We start from the raw sequence: 26116 nt of genomic DNA on the forward strand, positions 1-26116 counted from the left end.
TACATAAACTCACTAACTTCCACAGAGGTTCTAAAGATTTTTTTTATTACAGTTTTCTTCTAAATATCTGAGTTTTGTTGAAATATCTGTATTCGAAATAAACAAGAGCGCGATTGGGTAGCGAGGGTGTACCAAAACTATGACGTACCTTCATTGACTTTTAACTCCTTGGACCTGACAAACTTCCCTGCAACAAGACCTTCCGGATAGTGTTCTGTAGCTAAGGTCAGATGTAATTTTCCTTTCATTAATTTTCGCCTATAGACCTTAGGAATCATCCTCCATACACCACACATCTGAAACAGATAACGTATCCGGCTTATAAACAACTTGACATAGATGTACATATACAATAATAATTGAACCATACTCATAACAATTTTATATCATGTCTTAGAAACACTTATAAACGTTTAGGGTTAAAGGTAATTGAACAGCTGTCAGGGTTTGTGAAAGCATATATTTTGGATAGATAAATGAATACATATCTACAGAGGATAATACTTAACCCATCCTTGTGACAAATATTACTTTTGGATGTAAGCCCTGAAGGAATGGTTTATTTTTAAGACAAAGCTATACAGAGGACTGTCAGTGCTGTATGGAGAAGGAAAACCCGATTATTTTGCGTAATAAGCTCATAGACTTACTACTGAGCCGCTAACAAATATTTTATATTTGCTTGTTTCAACCATCTTTAAATTAGAATCGAAGACCAGAGACAGGGCATCCAGACAGCAGCACCCGCCACCTATGCGGCTACTCTTAACCGAAAGGTGGGATTGGATACCCCAATTATAATTCGAAAAACAGCTGAAAGCACAGAGCGCATTCGATGACGTAACATGGTTAGTATTTTGAACCTTTCGTAACGCAGCCCGAAATGTTAACGCTAATCATTAAACCATGTTTGGTTCAGCAAACTGTCCTTCCCCTTCTTATTTATAGTTAACTAGGACAATGAAATATTACACACACTAACAATAGTTCATACATTTGTACCTTTAAACCGTTTCCATAGTGATTTATCTGGTTTATTTCATGTTCTTCGAGAATTTTTCCGTCAGAATCAGTGAAACGTAGAAACGTTGGTGTTTCAGATCTAAAAAATATAAAAAGAAATTAAACTTTAAAGCAACTTATTTTGTATTAACTAATAAAATCTATCCTACAACAAAATGAAGTATTAGTAAAACGAAGCAGAGACCCACAATACATTTGCGGTCAGATTACCATCTTTATTGCCACAGTACTTCTTGAAATACAGGATATCTAGAATAACATAAAATAATTTTAATAGCACGACTCCGAATTCTCTAGTTCACTTGTCTTAGGCCTAACATTAGTTAGTTAAGTCTTTATTAATTACGACCTGTTTTCGATAGAGTGATAAATTAACACTGACTTGCGTATAAGATAAGGCTAAACTTTACCGTTGGTCGTCGAATAACTGTTTGCAATCAGTTAACAGTTATTCGACGACCTATTAAGCTTTTCATATATTGTTTACATCCGTTGAAAATAAATACGCGCGCATGCGCACTTAGATACAAAGGTTCACACGCATTTGCAGGTCAAAAACCGAGTATTATTATAAAAGATTGTTACGATATTTTCGACTATCACTTACCCCACATAATGAATCGTGTAATGTAACTTTCTTTTAACGTAAGTGAAATATCCTCTCGCAACGCTCTCTGTCGGCACCATTGGAGACACACCTCTTCCAGTTAGCAGAACGGTAAATTCTGTAATAAATTACACGTTTAAAACATTTACATTTACACTTTAGACGTAACAATTTTCGTGTTGTTTAAAATAAGGAAACATTATAAAGTAAAATTTAATTTATTAGGTTCAATTTTGAGAGTTCTTCCTAAGTCTACAGATAGGGGCAATAACTTCGTTTAAGAATATTGTTATTATTTCACCAAACAACGATCCACATGTCGTCGTACCTGGTAACATACAGTGTTCATACCAAACAACAATCCACATGTCGTCGTACCTGGTAATATATAGTGTTCATACCAAACAATAATTTATAAGTTTCGAGTTTTAAGGCTTGGTTTAAGGAGCGTCATTTATTTTATATATTTTTTTAGACAGAAACGTTATTTATCCAAATAAGTAATATTAAATCCGATCAAACAAGCTACTTAATAAAATCGAAATTAAAAATCAACCGGTTATTAAGTTGAGCCGGTTTGTTACAAATTTTCTATTGCATACCCTCGGTGTTTACGTAGGTAATAAGTGAAGAAAAGTGTAGACATGGACAGATTTGGTGTCGTCTTCGCTAGGCCGAAAGATGTTAATATTATTAATTAACGTTTTACTTACTGTAAACACACAGACACACACTGTCGTACATTCACAGCTACGAGTGACAATTACGTAAACACGACGAGTCAAGCACGTAATAACAGCACAAGATCAGTTAAAGCCCGCCAAAAAACAAAACAGGAAATATCGTCTGCTCGATATTACGCATAGGTGAAGGTTAGGCTAATAAGAAGTCCATCATTTTAAACTCTTATTACTGTTCAAGATTTCTTCATTCAGTTACTAATGTCTAAGAAAACTTTTGACGTCATAAAATATTGAAAAAAAATATTTTTCTTACTGTTTATATTCGAATAAATCACTTAATCTAGCCACGCGTGTGAATTCCTTCCTGAATCATACAAACCACAGGATTCTGTACAAGAATTGTATTGTTTTACCACTTACCCCATGTTGTTTTAACCTAATATAATATCGAGCAACAAACGAAAAACTCGAGCTAGCAGAGATCTCTTATCGATCAAATAGCGACATACAAAAACGGTGGGTAACTCTCGTCTCTAAGCCTAATTATGCTGTAAAACTCGTTTTAGGCTTGTGTAAAAACCACAGAAAGAGATAATATTCGACAATGATTAGTGTTTGTTTTTTTTTTTTTTTGCTGTTTTTGTTTTAGAGTCATTAACTGCATGGCGCCCGTTGTCATTCGATAAACATTTCTTGTCTCAGTCATAGTTCTTTGTCAGCACATTCTTCGTTTACCCCACTACGATTGGTCACCAGAACTAATGGAGAACGTCTATTTAATTTATAGTTATTACTAGATGGCGCCAACGTATAATATAATACAAATAAGAATGCAACCACTGGAATCGAAGTGTTTTATTGACTGCGACTCGCTTAAGCATGCGAATGTCAGATATACCAGCGTCAAAATTGACAGTTTTATTATTTTTAATTATAAAAGATTATTAATCAAAATTATACGACAATTAATGTTGGTTTCAATTGCAGGTAATCAATATGTGGCGGTGTTAGCGCAAAGGGGCTGACTATCTGCGCTGTGTCCATGGCATGGAATCGAATCCCCAAAGGATTATAAGAGTTGTAAGCTAGTAAATTTACCGTCCACTTTTCTTTTAGTTTACCCTTTGAATATCCTGACACTTTGTATTATTTTAAAATAAAAAATATCAGAAATGAGCATCTGTTCGTTTTGTTTTTTAATTTCTCGCGAAGCTACATGGCGATCGGTGCGGTTGTTTCCAAGATCCGAGTTTTGGACGCATACATCGTAAACTCCACTGTAATAAGATTTAAAAAATAAATCTGAATTACTGACTTAGTGTATGGATTTAGTGCTAATCTAAACCTCCTACGCTAGCTCGTGAATGAGACGATACTGGGATTACTGCCAACAGTACCGTTTATAGCAAAAGTAGGGATATCCATGTTGATATTTTTATTTTTAGTTATGATCTATACAAGCAGTTTGCTCTGATCTGAAATTTGTGTTAAAACAGATATTATTTCTGACATACATAAAAGTAGCGAAACGTACGTAACTTCCTCGTGTATCAAAAACAAATAAAATATCAAAACAAAATACTAATTTAGGTTCTACCTTTCATCTTTCTATCATCATCTTCTTCGCCTAATTTTTGGTTAGCAAGATGCTCTTCTAGTGCCAGATAATCTGAAAAGAAAAATAATAAAATAAATAGCAATGACAGGCCTTTATTTAATACAAAATCCTCAGTTTACGTCTAATTAATTTGTTAAGCGCAAAGCTACACAATCGACTATCTGTGTTCTGCCTCCCACGGGTGCCCTAACCCGGATTTTTTTTTAGCGTGATGAGACTGAAACCACTCAATACTGCACGTCCCTAGTGGCACAGCGGTATGTTTGCAGATTTACAACACTAAAGTCCAGGTTTTGATACCCGTGGTGGGCACAGAGCACCGATAACTTGTTGTGTAACTTTGTGCTTAATTTCAAACAAAATAATACAGAAAATTATGTCCTTTAATAATCGGTCTGTTGACGAAATTTTACGTTATAAGCAAGGATTAGTGCAGGTGCATTACGGTTTTGCAGTCTTTCCGAACAACACATATTTTCATCTACGGTATTTTCCAAATATTTATATGCATTAATACAACGATTAAAATTAATTGAATGAAACCTTACAAACAGCAGTACATTGATCTAAAAACAAAATAAACACAGGTTTTAAAGCTATAGGTTATTATAATCTTGTTTTATGTTTGTTTTTTCTTATTAAAACAACCAATTGTTTTTTTACTTACCAACATTTCGCATGGTTTTAAAAAAATATTAAGCGTTCTTTTTAGTTCTTTGTAAATTTGTAAGTTTTATTCTGAATCATGTTTATTTAACATGGGATCAAAGTTAGTTTCGATTTGGAACTATGTTAACAAGGACCAATGTTTGTTCCTAAGCAACCGGGTAAATCTAAAGGGTCAAACACAAAAACTTGAAAGATAAATATTTCTACCAACTTTCTTGTGACGTAAAAATGACGTTACGATGTTTTAAATAAACAAATTGATGTACTGAATAATCCATTATTTAACACAGTTTGTTGCTAAGCGACAAGGCGAGTCTAAATAAAGAGTGATGTGGATGATGCGCTTCAAAAGCATGAAAATATTTACTTTTTACTAAGTTTTGAACAACGCAAATATGGTGCTACTGAGCTTTAAATCAATAGAGAGAGAAATAGCTTCATGATGAATTCGACCAAAACTATGATGGTCAACATTTATAGTGTAAACTTCTTTATTTGGTCATTCTCTTCAACTAGTTTATTTTTCCACGTCGGTGATTGTATATCCTACTTAATGGCTGAAAAACTTGTTATAAGAGTACGGTGTTTACCTGAATATACAAACCAAAAACCTTTGCATAAGAGTGTTAACGTGCTAATAACCTGAATATACAACACAGCAGGTTAACCTGAAAGGGTATACTTTATTTTGTGGTTATGAAGACAAGTCTTGGGATATTTAAAACCTCTCACGTTTCTTTCTTAAACAGCGAAATTCGTATATAGATAACATAGCTCAACCCCCCCCCCCCCGCTATAAACTCCATGTTTAACCACTTGATAAGCTACTGGATATATATTTACATTAAGCTTTTTTTTTATTATATATAATTGAAGCTATGTACGAGCAAAGACGGAACTACTGTGAAAACGTCTCTGTGTTGTGGTCCACTCTACAAAACGTGGTCTTTATCCAGCGTTAAAACAACAACACATTACAAGCTGAATATTTTCCAGGCAAAAAACTACCACTAACAAATATCGTCTAGAAGTTTATTAAGAGTTTCTGGTAAGCAATGTATCAGATCAACATTTAAATATTTAGTTAAACGGTATTTAAACTTTTATAAGCAAAGACCCGGTGGAGATTTTTTCGAGAAACCGATTAGCTTCGAGGTGTCTCGGGTTTTCGGAAAAAAAAAAAACAACAGCTCACGTAGCATTTCACGGTCAAACATTCCGCATGTGACTCACAGTGTTGGCAAAAAAGCAACACGAAACATCGAATCCCTCCCCTTCCTACAATGGAGTATTTATATATAAACAGCTGGAGTTGTTACCAAGAAGCGTGAAACATCCATACTATAATTGTACCACACTCTCGCATCCAGCTGCCGATCAGGAGTTCCCCGAGTTAAATCGGGTAAAACCTGGTTAAAATAAAAAAGCTAGAAATCGACACTTCTTGTCGCCTCATGTGAAAAGAGGGTTTCATAATAAATAGCAAACAAGCATTTTCCCGAAAACACATACACACCCAGGAACAAGTTGATAGGTTGTTTTTCACACACACATATCCCTCATGTTTAATCGGAAGTCGTTAATCTAACGTACATTCAAAATCAGGCTGACCAAGAGAGCGGAGATGTTGTTACCCTACTGTCCACAAGGGGGCCCGTGACAGCGACAAAAAAAATTTTGTACGTAGCGTATCAAATCAGTATATATTAAACAAAAATTAACCGTCTCTTCAATTACTTCAGAAAACTATTCCGGAGATGGTAGGGGATACATGCACAACGGTTATTTTCCAAAGACGAACCATGACGGTTCTAGGCGCTACTGTTAACAATTGGGTTTCGAGATTCGGGCTCTTATATCTAAAGAAAACTAAACGTTGTGGTTAGTGTGTGGGAATGTAGAAGGAACGAAAATATATGATTCAATATATGATGCCCAAAAAACCCCACATTATGTACCTTTGTGGGCGAGCGCCAGGTTTGCGGACTTACGATACTAAAATTCGAGTTCGATTCCTCGAAATAAACGAAATATTATTTGGTTAAGTATCATTTTCCCAGTAAAGCAAAATTAGAGACTTATTTCAAAACCCGAAAGAATAAAAAAACAACTAATTTCCAAGTTCTTATATCAATAATGAAGCACACGTAAAGTAAGTATTAGTCTTAATTTCAGTATTGGTGAACCCATGGGCCACGTTTTACGGGGCCACTATTTTACAATGTTTGAGCTTCTGTTTTCACTTTTTCAATTTCATTGATCACTGCCGGTTATAATACAAAGTTAATTTCTTTAGCCAAGTTACGAACGGTAATTAGTAGGCGTATTGACGTGTTATAATGTAAATCAACGCCAAATTTATGAGTTCTCCTATACGAAATTCCTGATAAAAGTGTCTTCCCGAAATATTTAGATTCCTCAAGGGATGGTTTGGTTTGTTTTGAATTTCGCGCAAAGCTACTGGAGAGCTATCTGCGCTAGCCGTCCCTAATTTAGCAGTGTAAGACAAGAGGAAAGACAGTTAGTCATCACCACCCACCGCCAACTATGGGCTACTCTTTCACCACGAATAGTGGGATTAACTGTAACATTATAACGCCCCCACGGCTGAAAGGGCAAGCATGTTTGGTGTGACGGGGATCTCAAGGGGTGGAGCGAAACATTTTACCTTTTCGCATACCTAGGGACCGAAGCGATCCGTTTAGTAGTACTAAGTGGCCAAAGGCTTAGAATGAGTCACGTGACACACACATAAACACTGAATCTTTTCATACAGATAAGCCTATTTATTGTCAGGACGAGCACCTAACATCCTGGATATGTTGCGTTGTGTTATTGTTTATATAAACATGTAACTGATGTATTATATATTATATTTAAATTGTATAATGTGAAAAGTTCAATGGCATAAATATATGACTTCAAATACTAAAAGAAATTATTTATATTTATAAATAATCCAGTCGGTTAGATCATGTAAAGCAATCGTGAGTCCGACATTGCCAGATGGATAGGGCGTTCGATTCGTAACCGAAGGTTTGTGAGTTCGAGCCCCCGTTACACCAAACATTCTCGTCCTTTCAGCCATTGGGGCATTATAATGTTTCAATCAATCCTACCATTCGTTGGAAAAAGAGTAGCCGAAAAGTTAATGATGGGTGATGATGACTAGCTGCCTTCCCTCTATAGTTTTTTACTGCTAAATTAGGAGCGGCAAGCGTAGATAGCCCTCGCGTGGCCTTGCGGAAAATTCAAAAACTCCAGTGTTGACATCTCGTGTCTATTGTTCAGGTCTTGGAAATTCGACAGATAGTAACCCTAACCGCTATAATGAGGCATACCAACCTGCAGCTTATGCGTGCAAAATAATTTATTACGGAATCAAAATAACAACAAAAAATATCGGTGATAGACTCCAACATGATATAGGTACAGTATCCCCCCCCCGTCCTCCTCTTGAAATGAAACTCTTAATGGGACAGGAGCAGTACACTTATTTGTAATTTATGGAACGCGGTGTGTTTAGAGCGAAGGAAAGATGGAAATGCTGCAGTGACCTTTAAACCAGCGCTATTTACTTTTGACACCTCGTATACGTTTGCAGAGAGAGAGGAGTCGTGTATGGTACCAGAATGTAAATGATATCCCCCTGAGAAGTACACCCTGCGAAAGCGGCGTTAATTTTCATTAGCAGGCCAAGGTCAGGCTCGGGTGTGACGTCACGATGTAACAATCACATTTTTCTCAAGTACCCATGACGCCTCTAGGCTGCTATGTTGGGTAAAATGACCCGATATCATATAGCCTCTCCAAGAATATGAGAACCAACGCATCTCCATCTATCGTTCTTTCTAAAGCTCTACATCGAAAGAGCAACAAAATTTTGCGTCATGTTGCGTAAAACACTTCAATCCCGTGATCACAAGTTTGTTTTTGTTTGTCTGTTGAATTTCACGTACAGCTACCTGGGGGGACATCTTTACTAGTCATCTCTAATTTAGAAGTGACAGACTAGAGGGAAGGCTGCTTGTCGACACCACACGCCGTTAACTCTTGGGCTACTCTTTTTACCAATAAATAATGGGATTGATCAAAACATTATAGCGCCCAACAGGTAATGAGCATGTTCGGTGACCCGCGACCCGTGATCCTAATCACATGATTCTTGTTGTGGTTAAATCACTGGACGTTTCACTGGAATGGAAAAAAAATAAAAAAAATATACATATAATAAAAACGCTCTTTAAAAGGTCGAGATACCTGACATGATGGTCACATTCTCTAGCCCTGAAACACAAAAGTTTAATTTTTCTATATAAACGCGAACAAGGAAGTATTATACATTTCAAATGGTTGTTAACAGTAATTCCGGGCCTGCGCTTACTAAAGGGTTGAAACAATAAACTAGTTTTCCTTCGCTAAGACAAGAATAAAGGGCTATTCATGTAACACAGAAACCGTTTTATCGTATACAAATACATAAACGTCGTCGTTCCATTTTTTTTTATAAATAATCACTACAAAAAACCTTAAGGAAAGAGGCCTCGTTGAGTTCACACGAAACTAAAATTAATCAATGCACAGAAACTGAATGAAATAAGCAGAAAAAAAAGAAAAATAACGGATTTAATGAAGTCATTTGGTTTTTAAACGCTAGAGGGCTTGGATGATTTTTAAATGTCTTAATAGCTAAGAAGCCCTGCATTTAATTAAGTCATTTGGTGATTAAACGCTAGAGGGCTTGAATGATTTTTAAATGTCTAAATAAGTAACAAACCCCGGATTTAATGAAGTCGTTTGGTTATTAAACGTTAGAGGGCTTGGGTGATTTTTTCAATGTCTTAATGAGGTAAGAAATCCCGAATTTAATTTAATAAAGTTATTTTGTTATTAAACGCTAGAGGACTTTAGTGATTTTTAAATCTGTCCTAATCTGCTTTCAGGAGTTCCCGCCACCCACAAGTTTTCTAATACAAAGATCGTGGGACCAGCAGGAAAACTTAGGGTGTGAAAATCGGTCTAGGGTTTAATAGCCATTTTTCTTTTCACTTAGTCAGTGTTACAAATCACCAGATTTAATGCCTTACCGCCTTCTTCGCCCTACTTAGGGTAAGAAGATCAATAATAGTGGGCCCCACGGAATTCTTTTTGTTGCTGTAAGCCTACACAAGGCCGAGCTGTCGCTCCCATCTTCTGTTTGTGACTTTGCCCTACGGTGTTTTGTTAAATTTCAGTAACAACACAAAATACGCGTTGCTGGACCACCGCTGTCGAACTGATTTTCAATCTTCTGCGAACTGCATGTTCGCTTTTATTTCTTTGCCAGCCATTCTTTCAGAATTGTCCCAAACGACCACAAAGCTGTGAATATTCCTAAAGCCCGTGCATGATAGGCGAAGCTTCCCAACATCTGTTACCTAGTTTAACGACAGCTTTTACTGCTCGTGTCTGGCTATACCTTTAAGTATTTATACTAACCAACTATAAAAATCATCTACTTAAAATTCTATAAACTTAGATGTAACGATTTTAAAAAGAAAAAACGGGCACATAGAGATCAAGAAAAACGAAAATTCTACGATTAAAAGATATTTTAAAACAAGGCTGGACCATCAATAAGTCATTATTAAATTGGATAATTTATGTTAGATTGTGTCATCAAGCAGTCATTGTTGTTGTTAAGTGTAATTTATACTTGGTTAAGTCATCAACAGGTTATTACTAAGCTGAATCATTTAAACTTGATTGAACTATCCACAACTCACCATTAACAGGGATCGTTTAAAATAGGTTTATTCATCAAAGAGTCATTGCTAATTTGGATCATTTAAACTTGGTTCAGCCATTACCAGGTAAATCACTTGTAACATGAATAATTTAAACTAGGTTGAGCCATCAACTGAGCACAGTTCTATACCGAGTGCCTCATAGCTCTTGACAAAACAGACACGTAATGGGTACTGCCACATAACCACCACCAAGAAAGTCACATACACCACTTAGAATTTTACAGTTTTCTCATGTTATTACAATGTTAATATTTTCATTACACGTTCTTTGATAATTTTCAATGGATATCTGGCGAATGATGTTACTTGCTTGGATAAAACCCTCCAGGTGGAGCTCCAGTGTAAATGCTGCTCTCAGTGTACATCTAGAGACAAGAGTTGTAACACTAACAGAAACATGGTTGTTTATCAAGGCCACTGAAAGGGGAAATGTTCACTGAGCTGCTTTATTTAATATACATTTGTTTTACGTCCTATAGTAACACTCCTTATTATGTTTCATTAACGTATCTACTGTTACTTAGTCATGAATAGTTACTGTTGTAAAATGAAACTTAAAATATATAATATATATAAATTTTCTAGTTAAAACTGTCGCATTTCATTTTTCACTTGCCAACGTATTTAACAGAAAGGTACATTAATGTAAATATATTTTTTGTTCATGTTCGATAAAACTGGGTTGGAGCATATATTCTGTACTGATAGATCGCAACCGTTATAACCCGTTACTGGTTAAGAGACACGTTACATACACATTTTTATTAACTATAGCCTTTGTACACGTAGCGAGAGTTGTACAAAATCAAAACCTCTTGAGTGTACGGAAGCCCTGAAGGGCCACTTGTGTATTTCAAGCGGTTCGTCAATGTATTGTAAAGAGAACATATTATGCCTCTTTAGTTAAGAACTAAGATCTAATGACGACATTCCTTGCCGAAAGCTACGTCATGTTTAAAGTCTCTTCTAGCTGAAATTACGTCACTTTTTTTTGTGAATCAGTCAGGACTATAAATCGGCGTTTCGTAAGTTGTGGGTTGTAAAACAGGCCACAGCGAAACATAAATATATATTCATTAAAACGTTATTTACAAAAATAAAGATAAAAAATATGTTGTTTAACAAATAATAAAAGCAAAAATAATGCGAGATGACTAATTAGGCTTTAATGAAATACACTGAGCTAACCATAACTTCTAGTTCAGTACCTCCGATCCCACAAAACTGTGTAGAAACCCCAAGGAAAGGGAGTTGCGAAAGTTAGGGAATCCCTAATGTAAATAGTTAAGAAACGAGTCAAGATCTAAGTAGATAAGAGTTGGATCGGAAGTTGAGAAATATCCATATGATCAGTTATCACATCCTCAGTAACCACAACCCAATTTACTTACACGTGGAGGTTAAGTCAGATGTCTCAGTTATAACATCGTTTGGACTGAACAATTTTATGTCTGTTCTAATAAACCAGTTCATCGTCATATCGTCATAAATCTCAGAAAACCACGCACAACACGTGTCTTTGCACTAAATAAAAAAGACAACGCGTGGCTACACACACATCACAAACACGAGTCACGTGCAAGGGGGGTTAACACAGGTGTGGTCAAGTTCATAGTTTCAGAATTTCAGATTAAAACCTTCATCACAAAACCCATTGGTTACAGTCGTCGTTAAAAATAGTCGTCACAGGCGATTTTGTAGTTTAAAACGTCGTCACGAAGCCCATTGGTTACAGTCGTAAGTGTTCCCTAACGGTACAGTGGTAAGGCTACAAATTTATAATGCTGAAATCAGGGGGTTCGATTCCCCTCGATGGGCACGGCAGATAGCCGGAAAAACTTGCATACATACAGTCGTAAGCCAGTATCACCGAGCTGTGGTTGAATTAGCACTAACTCACATTCCCGGTAATTGTCAGCAGTTCATCATTACTCAGTCTAACGGTATATTTTTGATGATTCTTAGATAGCCATATGTATGAATAATAAAATTCAAATTCATTATAATTATACATGTCCCCCTCCCAGCGGCACATCTGCAGACTTACAAACCGGGTATAGAAACCAGTGGTGGGTAGGTAGAGCAAAAATAGACCATTGTGTAGCTATATGCTCAACTTTAAAAGAAACAATGAATTATACATAGACAACACTGAACACCATAGATTCATTTCACTGTGGAACAGTTTTTAAACTAGTTTCCTATGATAAATGTTTTCGTAATAGACAGTACAATTCTACGATTTAATGTGTCTTCAAGAAACTTTGGAATTCTGAATAATGGCTTCAGGGTTTAAAATTCAACCGCGCTTAACGCTGTGTGTATACAAAATACGATGCTTAATGTTACAAATTACTGGTGCCTATTACACATATCATTAAATATTGTATTAGAAAGTTTATAGGTGCGATGTGAAAAACTCTATATTTATAGATTATATATTATTATATACAGGTGTACGGTTGCATACGCCATTTATGACACAAATTTGAGTTGTTGGTTCATTTTGCGAGATATGACTGGTTTGGTTAGTTTTGAATTTCGCGCAAAGCTACAGGAGGGCTATCTGTGCTAGCGATCCCTAATTTAGCAGCTAGTATCACCACCCACCGCCAACTCTTGAGCTACTCTTTTACCAACATAATAGTGAGATTGATCGTCACATTATAACGCCTCCACGGCTGAAAGGGCGAGCATGTTTGGTGTGACGGTATTGCCCTTTTTCACCATCGCGGGTTATCTTTCAGCCCCAATTTTTATAAAAGAGGACCATGAGTTGATAACTAAAACAGGAATCTTATTGGTTTGTTTTTTTTAATTTGTGGGAAAAGAAATGTTCTCGATGTTTCTTCCCCAGCATTTCTTTCTGCAGCTAATATACTTAACACAACTTCCACACGACTGTTTCGTTCTGGACTACAAATAACAAGCGGCGGACATTTTGAAGTGTCTCGAAACTCAAGACACAGTGCTAATTGAAAATGAACAGTACAAACCCAGAAAGAAAAGAGCATTGCATTGTTCCAAAGCTTCTGGTAAATGGTAAACTTTTAACAATAAGTGAACATTTTGTTGTTCATTGTCGAACAAGTCGACAACAATGACTCTGTTGATTATAGCGTCAGCGCGATCGTAATAAGGAGCTCATTGTCATAGAGGTTGGTACTCGACATAAAAATTCAAACACAGAAGAAAAACAAAACTGATATAAAGAATCGTAAAGAATTGAAACAAATAGCAGAATTACAGTTTACTTGACTATTTCAACAATACTGTTGTTATTAATATATCCCCGACATACTTAACGGACCAATTTTGTTGTTGTTGTTGTTATCTATATGAATTCAGTTACAACACGTACAAATGCGCCCACGTATTGTCTTACTACTTCATCACTTTCTGTGATTTTTCACGCTCTATTGTACTCGATTTTTAAAGTTCCACTTTTTACTTCACTTCGGAAATCACGTTTCGGCAGAAATTAAACAGATCGAGGCTGAAGTTTGGCGTGACCTAGTGTTTAGGGCACCCGGCTCGCAATCTGAGGGTCGCGGGTCAGAAAATTCCCGTTACAACACTAGGTGGTGATGACTAGCTGCCTTCTCTGGTATAGCTTTGCGCGAAATTAAAAAAAAAAAAAAAAATCGAATAGTGTGACCGAACATTTCTCGCCCTTTCGGCGGTGTGGACGTTAAAATGTGACTTCCAATCACGCTAATCGTTAGTAAAAGGGTAGTTCAAGAGTTGGCGGTTAGTGATGCCCACTAACTGCCTTCCCTCTTGTCTATCGCTTCGAAATTTTGGGACGGCTAGCACAGATGGCTCTCGAGCAGTTTTTGAGCGAAATTCAAACAAACTGGAGTTTTTCTTTTTTGGTGGGGTTTAGAAAATTCGCGCAAAACTATAGTAAGCAGATGCACGATTTAAATCATTAATATTAATTGATTGCCCAATTATCTGTAATACAAACTACCTCTGGCAGACCGTTGTTAAAATATAAAAGCTGTTTTAAATTACATAACTTTTATTACAAATGTCCAGGAGAGAAATAAGACAGTATTCGTTTGATGACAGAATGCACTCTGCCCAGCATTGGTTTCAGTTTTATACACTAGTTGATAACATTTAGTCAGTTATGCGGATCTGTCTTCATCTGTGAAACTTTCAGTACATTTATGATCCTTACAACTTGGGCTTTTGGTCAGTTTCGTTTGGTTCTTATTAAGCGCTGGGGCTGTTGTTCAGTAGATCTTGTCAGTCGCAATTCGTTGATAATCTTTAGAACCGAATGTTAAACTAATGAGCATTCGATATATTCTAGAACGTTCTGGAAACAGAACCTTGTTGTTCGGTTGTAGGACGTCGGGGTCATATATTTTTGTTTACCCGAATTTTTGAAGCATGTTGGAGCGATTTGTACATTTTAGTAAAGAAAAAACCAATAACAATGTAAAAAAAAAACTTTTCAATCAATTTGTTCACTTCAGCTTCAACGTTGGCTAACTCTTATATAGCCCTGATGATGTTGCAGTGGCGAAACGTTGGCTAGCTCTTGTATAGCCCTGATGATGTTGCAGTGGCGAAACGTTGGCTAACTTGTATAGCCCTGATGATGTTGCAGTGGCGAAATAAATTTTTTCTATTATTGTTGTCAGTTTTTCTAATTTTAAACACCAAAGACACAAACACTTACCTTCTCCTGGACACGACTTGCAACATCGCTCTGGAAGAAAAACTGGTTCGTCACAAGTTAGTTTCGGACAGCTGTTCTTGATGTTTTTGCACTTGGTTCGTGCCACGATGCGACGTTTTCGTTGCACCTGAAAACCAACGATACATTTAGAGTGAGAAACTGACGAGGATTAACATGAAAGTTACATTTGCTCAGCTTGTTAACTTGACTGAGAAAGGTCGAAACCTTGATCTCTGCTTTATTGGTTGAAAGTGTTAATACCCATACCAGCCGGCCCGAGATACACCTGCTCAACGAGTTCGTTCTATGACACTTCACAGATAGGCCCGGCATAGCTAGGTGGTTAAGACACTCGACTCGTAATCCAAGGGTCGCAGGTTCGAATCCCTGTCACACCAAACATGCTCGCTCCTTCAGCTGTAGAGGCGTTATTATGTTACGGTCAATCCCACTATTCGTTGGTAAAAGAGTAGCCCAAGAGTTGGCGATGGGTGATGATGACTAGCTGCCTTCCCTCTAGTCTTGTAAAGGAAAGGAAGGCAACTAGCCATCACCACCCACCGCCAACTCTTGGGCCACTCTTTTACCAACGAATAGTGGGATTGACCGTAACATTATAACGCCCCCAAGGCTGAAAGGGCGAGCATGTTTGGCGCGACGGGGATGCGAACCCGCGACCCTCGGATTACTAGTCGAACGCCTTAACACGCTTGGCCATGCCGGACCATCTTTGAAAATATTGCATCTTTTAACGAGAGACAGCTGTAAAAATGTACTAACAAGTAGCGCCGTATTAGGGGTTCAAACACTCGATAGTTGGTATTTTATTAATCTTTTGAGCGGGGTGTGCACATGAATAACCACGAAGAACAAAAGGAAGCTGACGGCACGTGACGCGTAGGGCGAGGGTATTATCTAAAAATTGCTTCGTGTAATTATTATGACGGGCGGTAGCTCGTAATCGGGTGGTCATAAAAAAGTAATGCATTTTTGTGTAGGTGTAGGTGCAATGACATATTCGGGACGATAGTGACGAGATGGTTGTGTCACCTATGGCATGGAGACATATTACATACGTGACGACACACAAAAAGATCTCGAACAAGGTTTGATATAAGTATGGAAGTATGGTTTTTGTGGATGTCCACTAGAGAGGATTCTTTATAAACCAATATGGCGGCGTTTATTCTCCAGACCGTTTCCATTCTCTACAGGGTGACCCGTAAGTCCCTACCCATCCATATGTTATTATGTTATATTCAATTATGCATGTATTATAATTTTTTTCAGAGAAATATGGCCGATGTAAGCCCATTTACATTTGAAGAGTGTATTGTAACATGGCGTCGCATAATATTATGCAGCGAGAATGAGTGACAGCACACAGATACACTGAATACATAAGATATATGGATGGGTAGGGGCTTACGGGCCACCCTGTATATTCAGACTAAAGAAAGCTCAGCCGTTCCGGATCATAGGAAAGTCTTCTTCAGTTCGAAACTGTTTCCCTTCCCCCTTTCAGTGTCCACAGCTTAGCGTGACAGGTTAACAGACAAAGAATTCCTGGCTGTCAGGTCAACAAACTAGTCGTTGAGTTATTTTGATAAATTATCACTTCTTATAGTTGGGTACAATAGATATCTTCCATGAATAGCCTATTCTGGGCGTTTTGTAATTGTAAATTCGCAGCCGTCCATGCATCCAATAAGATGTTATATATTGGGGGTAGTAAGAGTTGGTGGCGATTTGTTTGATGGCTGGACAAGGAAGGCCACGTTCGCAATCATTCCATCTGGTAACTCATAGAGTTTCGTTATTCTAATAAACAAGTAAGCAGAATGTGGTTCTTGTAGAGGAAGACAACGACATCAAAACTCCCTTCATCTGACAACAATCTTACAATGTAAAATTCATTAATATCGTAAGTGTGAAACAACAGTACCGCAAACGTACCTAAGACATAAGACGTTGTATTCTAAAGACAGCTGGTATGGGTATTAAAACAAAGAGGTGACCTCAGGTTGTTAACCTGAAGTTGACCTAAAAAGATCTAAACATTGTTCTGTAAGTTTTAATACCAATACCAGCTGTCATTTTTACTTCAGGTGAGTTTCTCGTCATCAGGAACGTAAGACAATGTAAATTCAGTAATATTTTATATGTGAAACAAAAGGAACATAAACGTAAGTAATATCTTATGTGTGAAACAAACAGAATACACACATGATAATCACTATTTTCGAAATGCGATATTTAAAAAACAAATAAAATGGCCACTACTGCCTCTTGTCGCTGTAAACACTTCTGGCCAATACTAAAAAGGAAAAAAACAAAATTATTTTTATACCGGTGGCTGATATAATACAATCTAATATGTTGCGCATACATCAAATAATATTCGTCTGAATAAAGACACGCGTTTCTTGTGTTTTTGTTGTTTTTTTTGTCTCGTCCACCGAACGGAGGTTGTTTTTCACCCCTGTGTGTCTTGTCTCTCAGCACGAGTTTTCGAAAAGGGCTGAATGAATTTGGACGAAAGTTTGTATACCTTTAGGATTATGCCCCAACGTAAAAGTGATTGGATTTTGGATGGTCTAGGTCACAGCAAGACTACGAAAATTCATAGGAATCTATCCCTATCTGGTGACACGGGATTTTTTTCACATTATTTTTGCACTGTAACTCAGTTAAAATGAACAGATTTTGATGAAGCTTGGTGTGGACATTTATAGAATATTATTCCACGTCTGTCCTGCCAAAAATGGTCCGTGTCTGTTAATAACGACGAAAATATGGACACATTTTCTTATTTTTTGTGAGCCAAGTATGATAAACGCTGGCCCGGGAATACTTTACTAGATCGAAACCTTCATAATATAGAGGGCGCTCCATGGGAGTGATGTATTTTAATATAACCTGAAAGGCAACTTATGCGCACGTGGGAAAGATGGACAGGTAAATTATCCTGTAAGTAAGGAGTGCTTACTTCTTAATTACTGGCCGAATGGAATAAGTCAATCAACAACATCCGCCACATAGCAAGACTGACTGTCTGACACTCACACAGTGTAAAGGTATAAAAGCCCGCCATGGCCAGGTGGGTTAAGGCGTTCGACTCCTAGTCCGAGGGTCGCGGATTCGAATTCCCGTCGCACCAAACATGCTCGCCATTTCAGTCGTATGGACGTTATAAAGTGACGGTCAATCCCACTATTCGTTGGTAAAAGAGTAGCCCAAGAGTTGGCGGTGGGTGGTGATGACTAGCTGCCTTCCCTCTAGTCTTACACTGCTAAATTAGGGATGGCTAGCACAGATAGCCCTCGAGTAGCTTTGTGTGAAATTCAAAAACAAACAAACAAACATGATAAACGCTACGCGGAAGAATTATGCGCTCTACTGAGTAGCCTTCTAGTTTATCTTTTTGCCTCATTTGAAAACAACAATAAAAATAATGTATACAGTTCTTGGAAAACCAATTAATCCCATCATTCTATTCTAAACTGTCAGGCACAATTTTTTGGTATAAACTCAGTTCTTTAGTCTAACGTTTTTTTTGGTCTAACAGTTAAGGTTCGGCACTCGGCTCGTAATTTGAGGGTCGCGGGATTTAATCCCCATCACAAACATGCTCGCGACCCTCAAATTACGATCGAGTGTCTTAATCACCTGACCATGTCTTACCGAAACCGGGTTTCAATACTTGTGGTGGGCAGAGCACAGATAGCCCATTACATAGCTTTCGGCTTAACAACAAACAAACAAAACGTTTCGGAAGTTTGCTGGTAGCAACAACAGTTGCCAAAAAGGTTTTGGGCATTTTGCCAATTAGTAGCACGTGCTGCTTTTCTGCCCAACACTACAGTCTTGCAACACGCAACTTGCCAGGTTTGTTTTGGAATTTCGCACAAAGCTACTCGAGGGCTATCTGTGCTAGCCGTCCCTAATTTAGCAGTGTAAGACTAGAGGGAAGGCAGCTAGTCATCACCACCCACCGCCAACTCTTGGGCTACTCTTTTACCAACGAATAGTGGGATTGACCGTAACATTATAACGCCCCCAAGGCTGAAAGGGCGAGCATGTTTGGCGCGACGCGGGCGCGAACCCGCGACCCTCAGATTACGAAGCGCACGCCTTAACGCGCTAGGCCATGCCAGGCCTAACTTGCCAGGCGTCACGATTACTTTTACCTAAATTTTGTTTCTTTTCTCACGCATTTTGTTTTGTGACGTCAAGCTATTATTACGAGCTATGTTAAAAAGAATGCCTTTACTTTTTAGTTACAATAAGCTCTGACGTCATATTGAAGGAGCCTGGTGTCCTTATGTTGTCATTTTCGAAATAAAAGGTTTCCTGACAGACATCTGTTTTTCTTTCATCAAAATTGAAGACTCTTTGTATTTTCTGAATTATAACTGGATAATCTCTAAAATTTAAACTTAACCACTCTTTGAAATATCAAGGTTATAACCTCGATAACTCACGCAGTTTTTAAAATCAACTAATCTCGTGGTTCATTATGGTTTTGTTTTCGTGCCAAACTACACGGTGGGACTCTTTGCTCTCTGTAAACCGCGCGGAATCGAACTCTGGACTTCAGTTTTGCAAGTTCGTAAACTGACCCACCCTGGGAACAGTTTTTATAATTATAAGCAACTTTGCAATCCCGTCGACAAGATGAAATCGTGTAATTTTCATGTGTTCACCATTTACTGCGTTAGGTTCTCTTTACCCAGGTGTGCTGGGATGACACACACACATACAAAATCTCACTTTTCAATAGGACACTAAAATGATAGAATTTATTTGTTGCAATAAAATTCTAAAAGCAGTAATATTTTCATGGTGATTACAAAGTAAAACTACAATCACAAATTAAATGCGACTATTTTCCTTTGTTATAAGTGTCGCAGTTTGTGGTGTTTGAAAATCCTCTTTTACCCTTTTAATGTATACCTTACCTTGAGTAGAAACGTCCAGTTTTATTCTGTGTTGTAAGTTATCTGTGGTGTGTCCACTACGGTTACCAAAACCTGTGTTTTAACGTTATAAGTCTGCAAACTTGTCGCTGACCCAATACGTGAAGATAATAAAAGTTCATCTCGGCTTGTTATTTGGTTTTTATATTTTTAAACCATCATTCATGCGTATAATGGATAAATTTTCAAACATAAAAAAACGGTTATAGAAATTTGCGTAAATTTATAAAAGGAAAAAAAAGTACAGTTCTCGTGAGAAAACGTTTGACGTTACGTGTCCTGATCAGATAATACACGCTTTCCAGATAAGCCGCCAGACTCAGATAAAATAAATACAAAGAGAGAGAGCCGTATAGAAGTTTTCAATAATAAAAAAGTTAAAGCAAATGCATTATTTCAAATGGCACCGGTTGTGGGGTGAGAGCTTAGAAGCAAGAGTGAGTCAGTTGGCAAGAGGGAACACTTTATCTATGTATTTTTTTTTATCAGACAACGAAAGTTTCGGATGATTTCTAAATAACAGGACTAGATTATTTGTTAATTTATATGAAAAGGAAGGTATTTTCATGAGAAACGTACGTTTTTCCTAACTTGCTCCATCAATAGACGGATTTTAACTATTTACGATGTTTCAAACCCGAGCTAACCAGGTTTTCAATTCAGTACTCTCTCAATATACAGTGCTCTGGCAATCCCATTATGGTTCGTAGCAAGCCGATTATGAAGACATGAAGAAGTATGGGAAAATCCACGAGGAGACTATCTCGAGCGGTTTACCGCTTTAATAGATTCCTACTGGAAGAAACTGGGGAGAAATTCCATACGAACACTAATCTGGGCAGTATCCAGTGGCGCATGTAACGAAACGTCCACTGGACAAATCAAAGCAATGGCTGGTACAGCTGACGCTTAGGATCTTTCACTGCTTCCCCCCCCCAATACTTTTTGTTGATTTTCTAGCACGCTTGATTAAAGGTATAGGGGTGGGAAGTTACTAGACAAATGGAGATATAATGGAAAATGCAAAAAACGTTCCCTGTTTCTGCTACATTTACCATTTTTAGAGAAGACACAATGAGCTTTACACTTTACAATGATATAACTAGAATACTGAAACTTGGGTTATCGACCTTTTGAGCAGCAAGAAACTACAACTTCTAAACACCATTCGTTCGCGCCAGTTTACTGTCTGTCAATAAGGCGAGGGCGCTGTATACAGTTTGTTTTCTACTTATGTTGTTGAGATGATAGGCCAGATATTGGCAATGGTAATAAATGGGTCTAGGGCACAAAGTCATTTTAGCCACAGATAAACCAAAATTATGGGTGTTATTTTGCCCTTGTTAATAATATATTTTCCTGTTTTATTCGAAGATAGACGATTGATCAGATATTAGTAAAGGTTATTAATGGGTCTAGGCTACAGTGCCAAATAGACTGAACCCACAAAGGATTGTTTGTTCGAATCCCTTTCACCAAACATGCTCGCTCTTTCAGCCGTAGGGGTATTATAACGTGACGGTCAATCCCACTATTCATTGGTGAAATTGAAACCCAAGAATTCGGTGGACGGTGATGACTAGCTGTCTTCCCTTTAACCTTCCACTGCTAAGTTAGAGACGGCTAGCGCAGATAGCCCTCGTGTAGCTTTGCACAAAAATTCAATAAATCCTGTAACCTCCACGTGCAAAGGTGAATAGTGTACGAAATAAATATTAAGATGGATGTCATCTTCCTTACACACTCTAGAAATGGAAAGATAAAAAAATAAATCTTGTTTTTTTGTTTATTTAGAATCAAGCACAAAGCCACACAATGGGCTATCTGTGCTCTGCCCACCATGGGTATCGAAACCCGATTTCTAGCGACGTTTGAGGAGTCTTTACGTTTTCAGGTTCTTCAAGTAACGTGGTTCATTTGTCACATTTTGCAAGAACTGTGAATTTTATTTTTAAGGTTTAGTTTTCCAGAGAGAGAAACGGTATTTTGCGATGATTTCAAAAAGCAAACTTCTGACAGATCATCACGTTGTGATAACGTTAGAAAACTGCTTAGCTTAGAGGAGAATAACATGGACGAAAACGTTACTACAAAAATGGGTCGGTCTTTATTTTCCAGGACGTCATCGGACTTGCACTGCCATTTCTGCGATTGTTTTAGGTTATGCATGTATAAGAGATAAGCTGAATAATTCGGGTAAAGTGTAAATTCAGTGTTCTACCTACTGATATGCTATGTTATTGCTATTTGGGATACTTTTGTACAAATGCCACTTTACTGTTAAACAATAAGGTTTCTGTTTTATTTCGAATTTCGCGCAAAGCTACACAAGGGCTACCTGATTTTGCAGTGATAGACTAGAGAGAAAGTGGCTAGTCAATTCTTGGAAATACTCTTTTACCAACGAACAGTGTGGTTGATAGAACGCTCCCTATCTCTGAAAGGGCGAGCATGTTCAATGACGGGGATTCGAACCTTCGACTCTCAGATTGCTTGTCAAACTCCCCCTAACCACCAGACCCATAAGGTCAGAGATCCCAAAGTTCGGTTATCGTAATTTAGAATTGAAGATTAATGGAAGAAAAATCCCGTTGGCACTACCTATCGCATTCTTAACCCAAAGTGCTAAGCGGTATATCGTGGGTTCGAACGTAAGATCTTTAAATCCGCATGCTAATATTACACTAAGTCGTGTCCAACACAATTGTTGGAAGTATAGGTCAGGTCTAAGCATTTGTGTAGATTTTATTTGTTCGTCTGAATAGAAGAGTTTCTAACACACACGTTCCTGTAAAATACTGCAAAAGATACGATTATTTCACAATGGTTAATTTTCATATCTTCAATATTTACAATATTAAGAGTTACCATAAGGTTGTTAAAACATAGATGTCTAAAATTTCCCAGAACAAATAACATCAGATATAAAGTGTTAAATAAATCTTTGGTCCGATAAGTCCTCGAAAGTGATCCAACAGGGTTATAATCCAGTCTATTTGAAAAGTTGTGAAACTGAACTCGTTTGTCAATTTGTTAGCAGCTGCTCACAAAACAAGTGTATTTATTTATTGTATTATTCTACGGGTAATTTGTTCCTAGTCTTATTAGAAGTGTTAAAAGTGTCTGTTGTCTTGTGTTGTTGTCTGAGAAATAACTGAATTACTCACCGCCACACACTCGCAGTGCACACAGTAGAATACTCCAAAAGGGGGTCCAAGGTCTGGTCTCCATCTTTCTTCTATCTCGTACGAGTTATTACCAAATTGGCAATCTGAAAAAAAATATTGAGAGAATAAACAAATAAACTACATATTACATCATATTGGTCTTGTATAGACATAGATCACGCATATACGTGACCAAGATAAACTACATATTACATCATATTGGTCTTCTATAGACATAGATCACACATATACGTGACCGAGGGTTATATATTGCGTGTTAAGCATTCATAGAACAAAGTCGTTTTAGCTTGTGTTTGATTTTTTGGTTGTTTTTAATTTCGCGCAAAGCTGCACGAGGGCTATCTGCGCTAGCCGTCCCTAATTTAGCAGTGTAAGACTAGAGGAAAGGCAGTTAGTCATCGCCACTCACCGCTAACTCTTGTGGTATTGATAATCATATAATAACGCCCTCACGGCTGAAAAGGCGACGTGCTGCTTATTTCGCAACGAATTGTTGTGTGTGTGTGTTTGCGAACTCAATAAGCACCTCCATATCTGTCATTGTTATCAGTACTAAACCTAAATAATCATTATTACAAGTGAAAAGTGAAGTCTGAAAGTCTAAGAATATTTCCGAAACTTGTTTACCACCAAAGTAATGATAAAACTTCGGCATATACGCTGATATAGATTTAGTTTCATTAAAGCTAGCTCAAACGTTAATTTGTATTTGCATATTACATTAATGACGTACGACTTGACGAAACATAATATTTTCTATATAGTTCTATAAATTAATAATTCCTTAAAAGTTAAAGTCTAATATGTTATTTAAATTATAAATTCTAAATAAATGAAATGATACAAAAAGTTTGAAGCATACTTGTGAATAAAAGGTTGTTCTTATGTGAAAACCTACAAAATGGCTACACTTCATTTACTGAGGGGGACCCAGTGGGTCGAGCCTCTGTAAGTTTTAAATAATTACCCCTTTCTCCTTATGCCTGGCTAGTAGGTCAGCAGTAAGTTTTTGTTGGTTTGTTTTGGTGAAATATACAGTACGGCTACGCTCCGTTTATTTCAATTTATCAAATAACCCATGGCTTTCAGCCCTTAACCCATCAACTGATAGCAGAAGTTTTAGTGCATGACAGTTATGTCCATCGTCTCTTGAATGTGTTTTTCCATTTTCACGTTTTGGATACTCCCCCCTCCAAACAACAACAAAATCAAGAGCTCTGGTGTCCCCTACTTCCATTAAGTTCCCTTTCAAACCTTACTCTCGTCAGAATATTCTGCACAAGATTTGTTGAGGCTCTTTAAATTTGGGAGTTATTGAAATGGTGCAAATGTGTCCCGCGCGAGCCACGAATTACTTTTTCTAGGTAAACCAGGTAAACACAAAATTAAAAAAAAAACACGAACTTATTAGTGCGAAAGTAGCTAGGGGAAATGTCTAAAATATCTAAAAGGCCCATTATTTTATTATTATACGTATGTTTTAAATAAACACAAGAATTTCACGTAAGATTTTACGTGTATTACGTGTATAAGATCTATGGTGTAGAAGAAAATTCCCTTTTTCTGTAAAAAACACCCGACGGTGTTTAGTGCTGAAGGAGACTCGATCACACTTTTACGACACTTGAAAAATTTTAACATCTCACGTTATGAAAACTTCTTTAATAAAAGAAAAAAAAATCATTCCGTTTTGTTCTACACCTTGGTATCAGGTTTTACTTGAAACCGAAATGTCTCATCGGCTTGTTAACTGAGTTGTTTCTAATATATTCATGCATTACTAATGGGTTTATATAACTTCTGGGACTTCCTTCAAAACTAAACCACTGCCACGGAATTTCGTGTTTTTTTGTTTTTTATTACTCAACGTGTAGGTTTGTTTGTTTTTTTTAAATTTCGCGCAAAGCTACTCGAGGGCTATCTTCGCTAGCCGTCCCTAATTTAGCAGTGTAAGACTAGAGGGAAGGCAGCTAGTCATCACCACCCACCGCCAACTCTTGGGTTACTCTTTTACCAGCGATTAGTGGGATTGACCGTCACGTTATAACGCCCCCACGGCTGGGAAGGCGAGCATGTTTAGTGCGACCGGGATTCGAATCCGCGACCTTCGGATTACGAGTCGAACACCTTAACACACTTGGCCATGCCGGGCCCAGACTCAGCGTGTAACCAATGAATGATCTGCACACCTATGTCTGTAACTTTAGGGTTAATATGTAATATTCTGAAACAAAACTGCATAACTATTGCGAACCTATTTCTGCCTTCAAAAAACTGTATTATATATATATATATATATATATTGAGACATTAAAATACTTATCGTTCGGAACTCTCTAAGTTAACAACTTATTCCAAGCACTTAGAATTTGTACGTCAAAATGACGTAAAACGGGTGTGTTCCGCGTGGCTCGTGCATGATGCTTCGCACGTCCTCATTGGGGTAAAGCCAATTTGAATTGAATAGAAGTTTTCAGTGATGACGGTGATGTGGAGAATTTTTTATTTTATTTAACATAATTTGTTCGCTTCCGTTAACACGTTACGTCAAATACAATGAATTCCTTACAGTGAACTTTTTAAATACAAGCTGTTGAAGGAAAGAAGAAATACGTTTCCTCGTGACAACAGCATCGCTGTTTATGTAACAGGTTTACGCGTGAAAATATATATATTTACAAGCTTTAATGTTATTGGTTGTAAAATACTGTAAAGCATAAAAAGAAATTCTATCACGTGACTGATACTCAAGGATAAGGCGACCAATAATATTCTAAAAATTCAATTTCGATATTTCATTGCTAGAGGGAACGTGTAATTATGTTATTATGGCACAATATGTCTAGAAATTTACAGCCTTTATAAAA

General features: G+C 37.3%; 1 protein-coding gene across 2 annotated transcripts in view; it reads right to left on the reverse strand.

Annotated features, from left to right (window-relative positions):
• The window catches only part of LOC143254228 (chordin-like), a 73358-nt gene that overhangs the window by 20766 nt on the left and 26476 nt on the right, over nucleotides 1-26116 (reverse strand). For both annotated transcript variants that reach the window (XM_076509028.1, XM_076509027.1), the window contains exons 2-7: nucleotides 23229-23332; nucleotides 15083-15209; nucleotides 3911-3982; nucleotides 1631-1748; nucleotides 1003-1102; nucleotides 149-296 (exon numbers count right to left, since the gene is read on the reverse strand). In XM_076509028.1, coding sequence (XP_076365143.1) covers nucleotides 149-296; nucleotides 1003-1102; nucleotides 1631-1748; nucleotides 3911-3982; nucleotides 15083-15209; nucleotides 23229-23332 — 669 coding nt within the window. The remainder of the gene's footprint in view (nucleotides 1-148; nucleotides 297-1002; nucleotides 1103-1630; nucleotides 1749-3910; nucleotides 3983-15082; nucleotides 15210-23228; nucleotides 23333-26116) is intronic.

The sequence above is a fragment of the Tachypleus tridentatus genome, chromosome 6 (genome assembly GCF_004210375.1).
Source record: "Tachypleus tridentatus isolate NWPU-2018 chromosome 6, ASM421037v1, whole genome shotgun sequence".
NCBI lineage: Eukaryota > Metazoa > Arthropoda > Merostomata > Xiphosura > Limulidae > Tachypleus > Tachypleus tridentatus.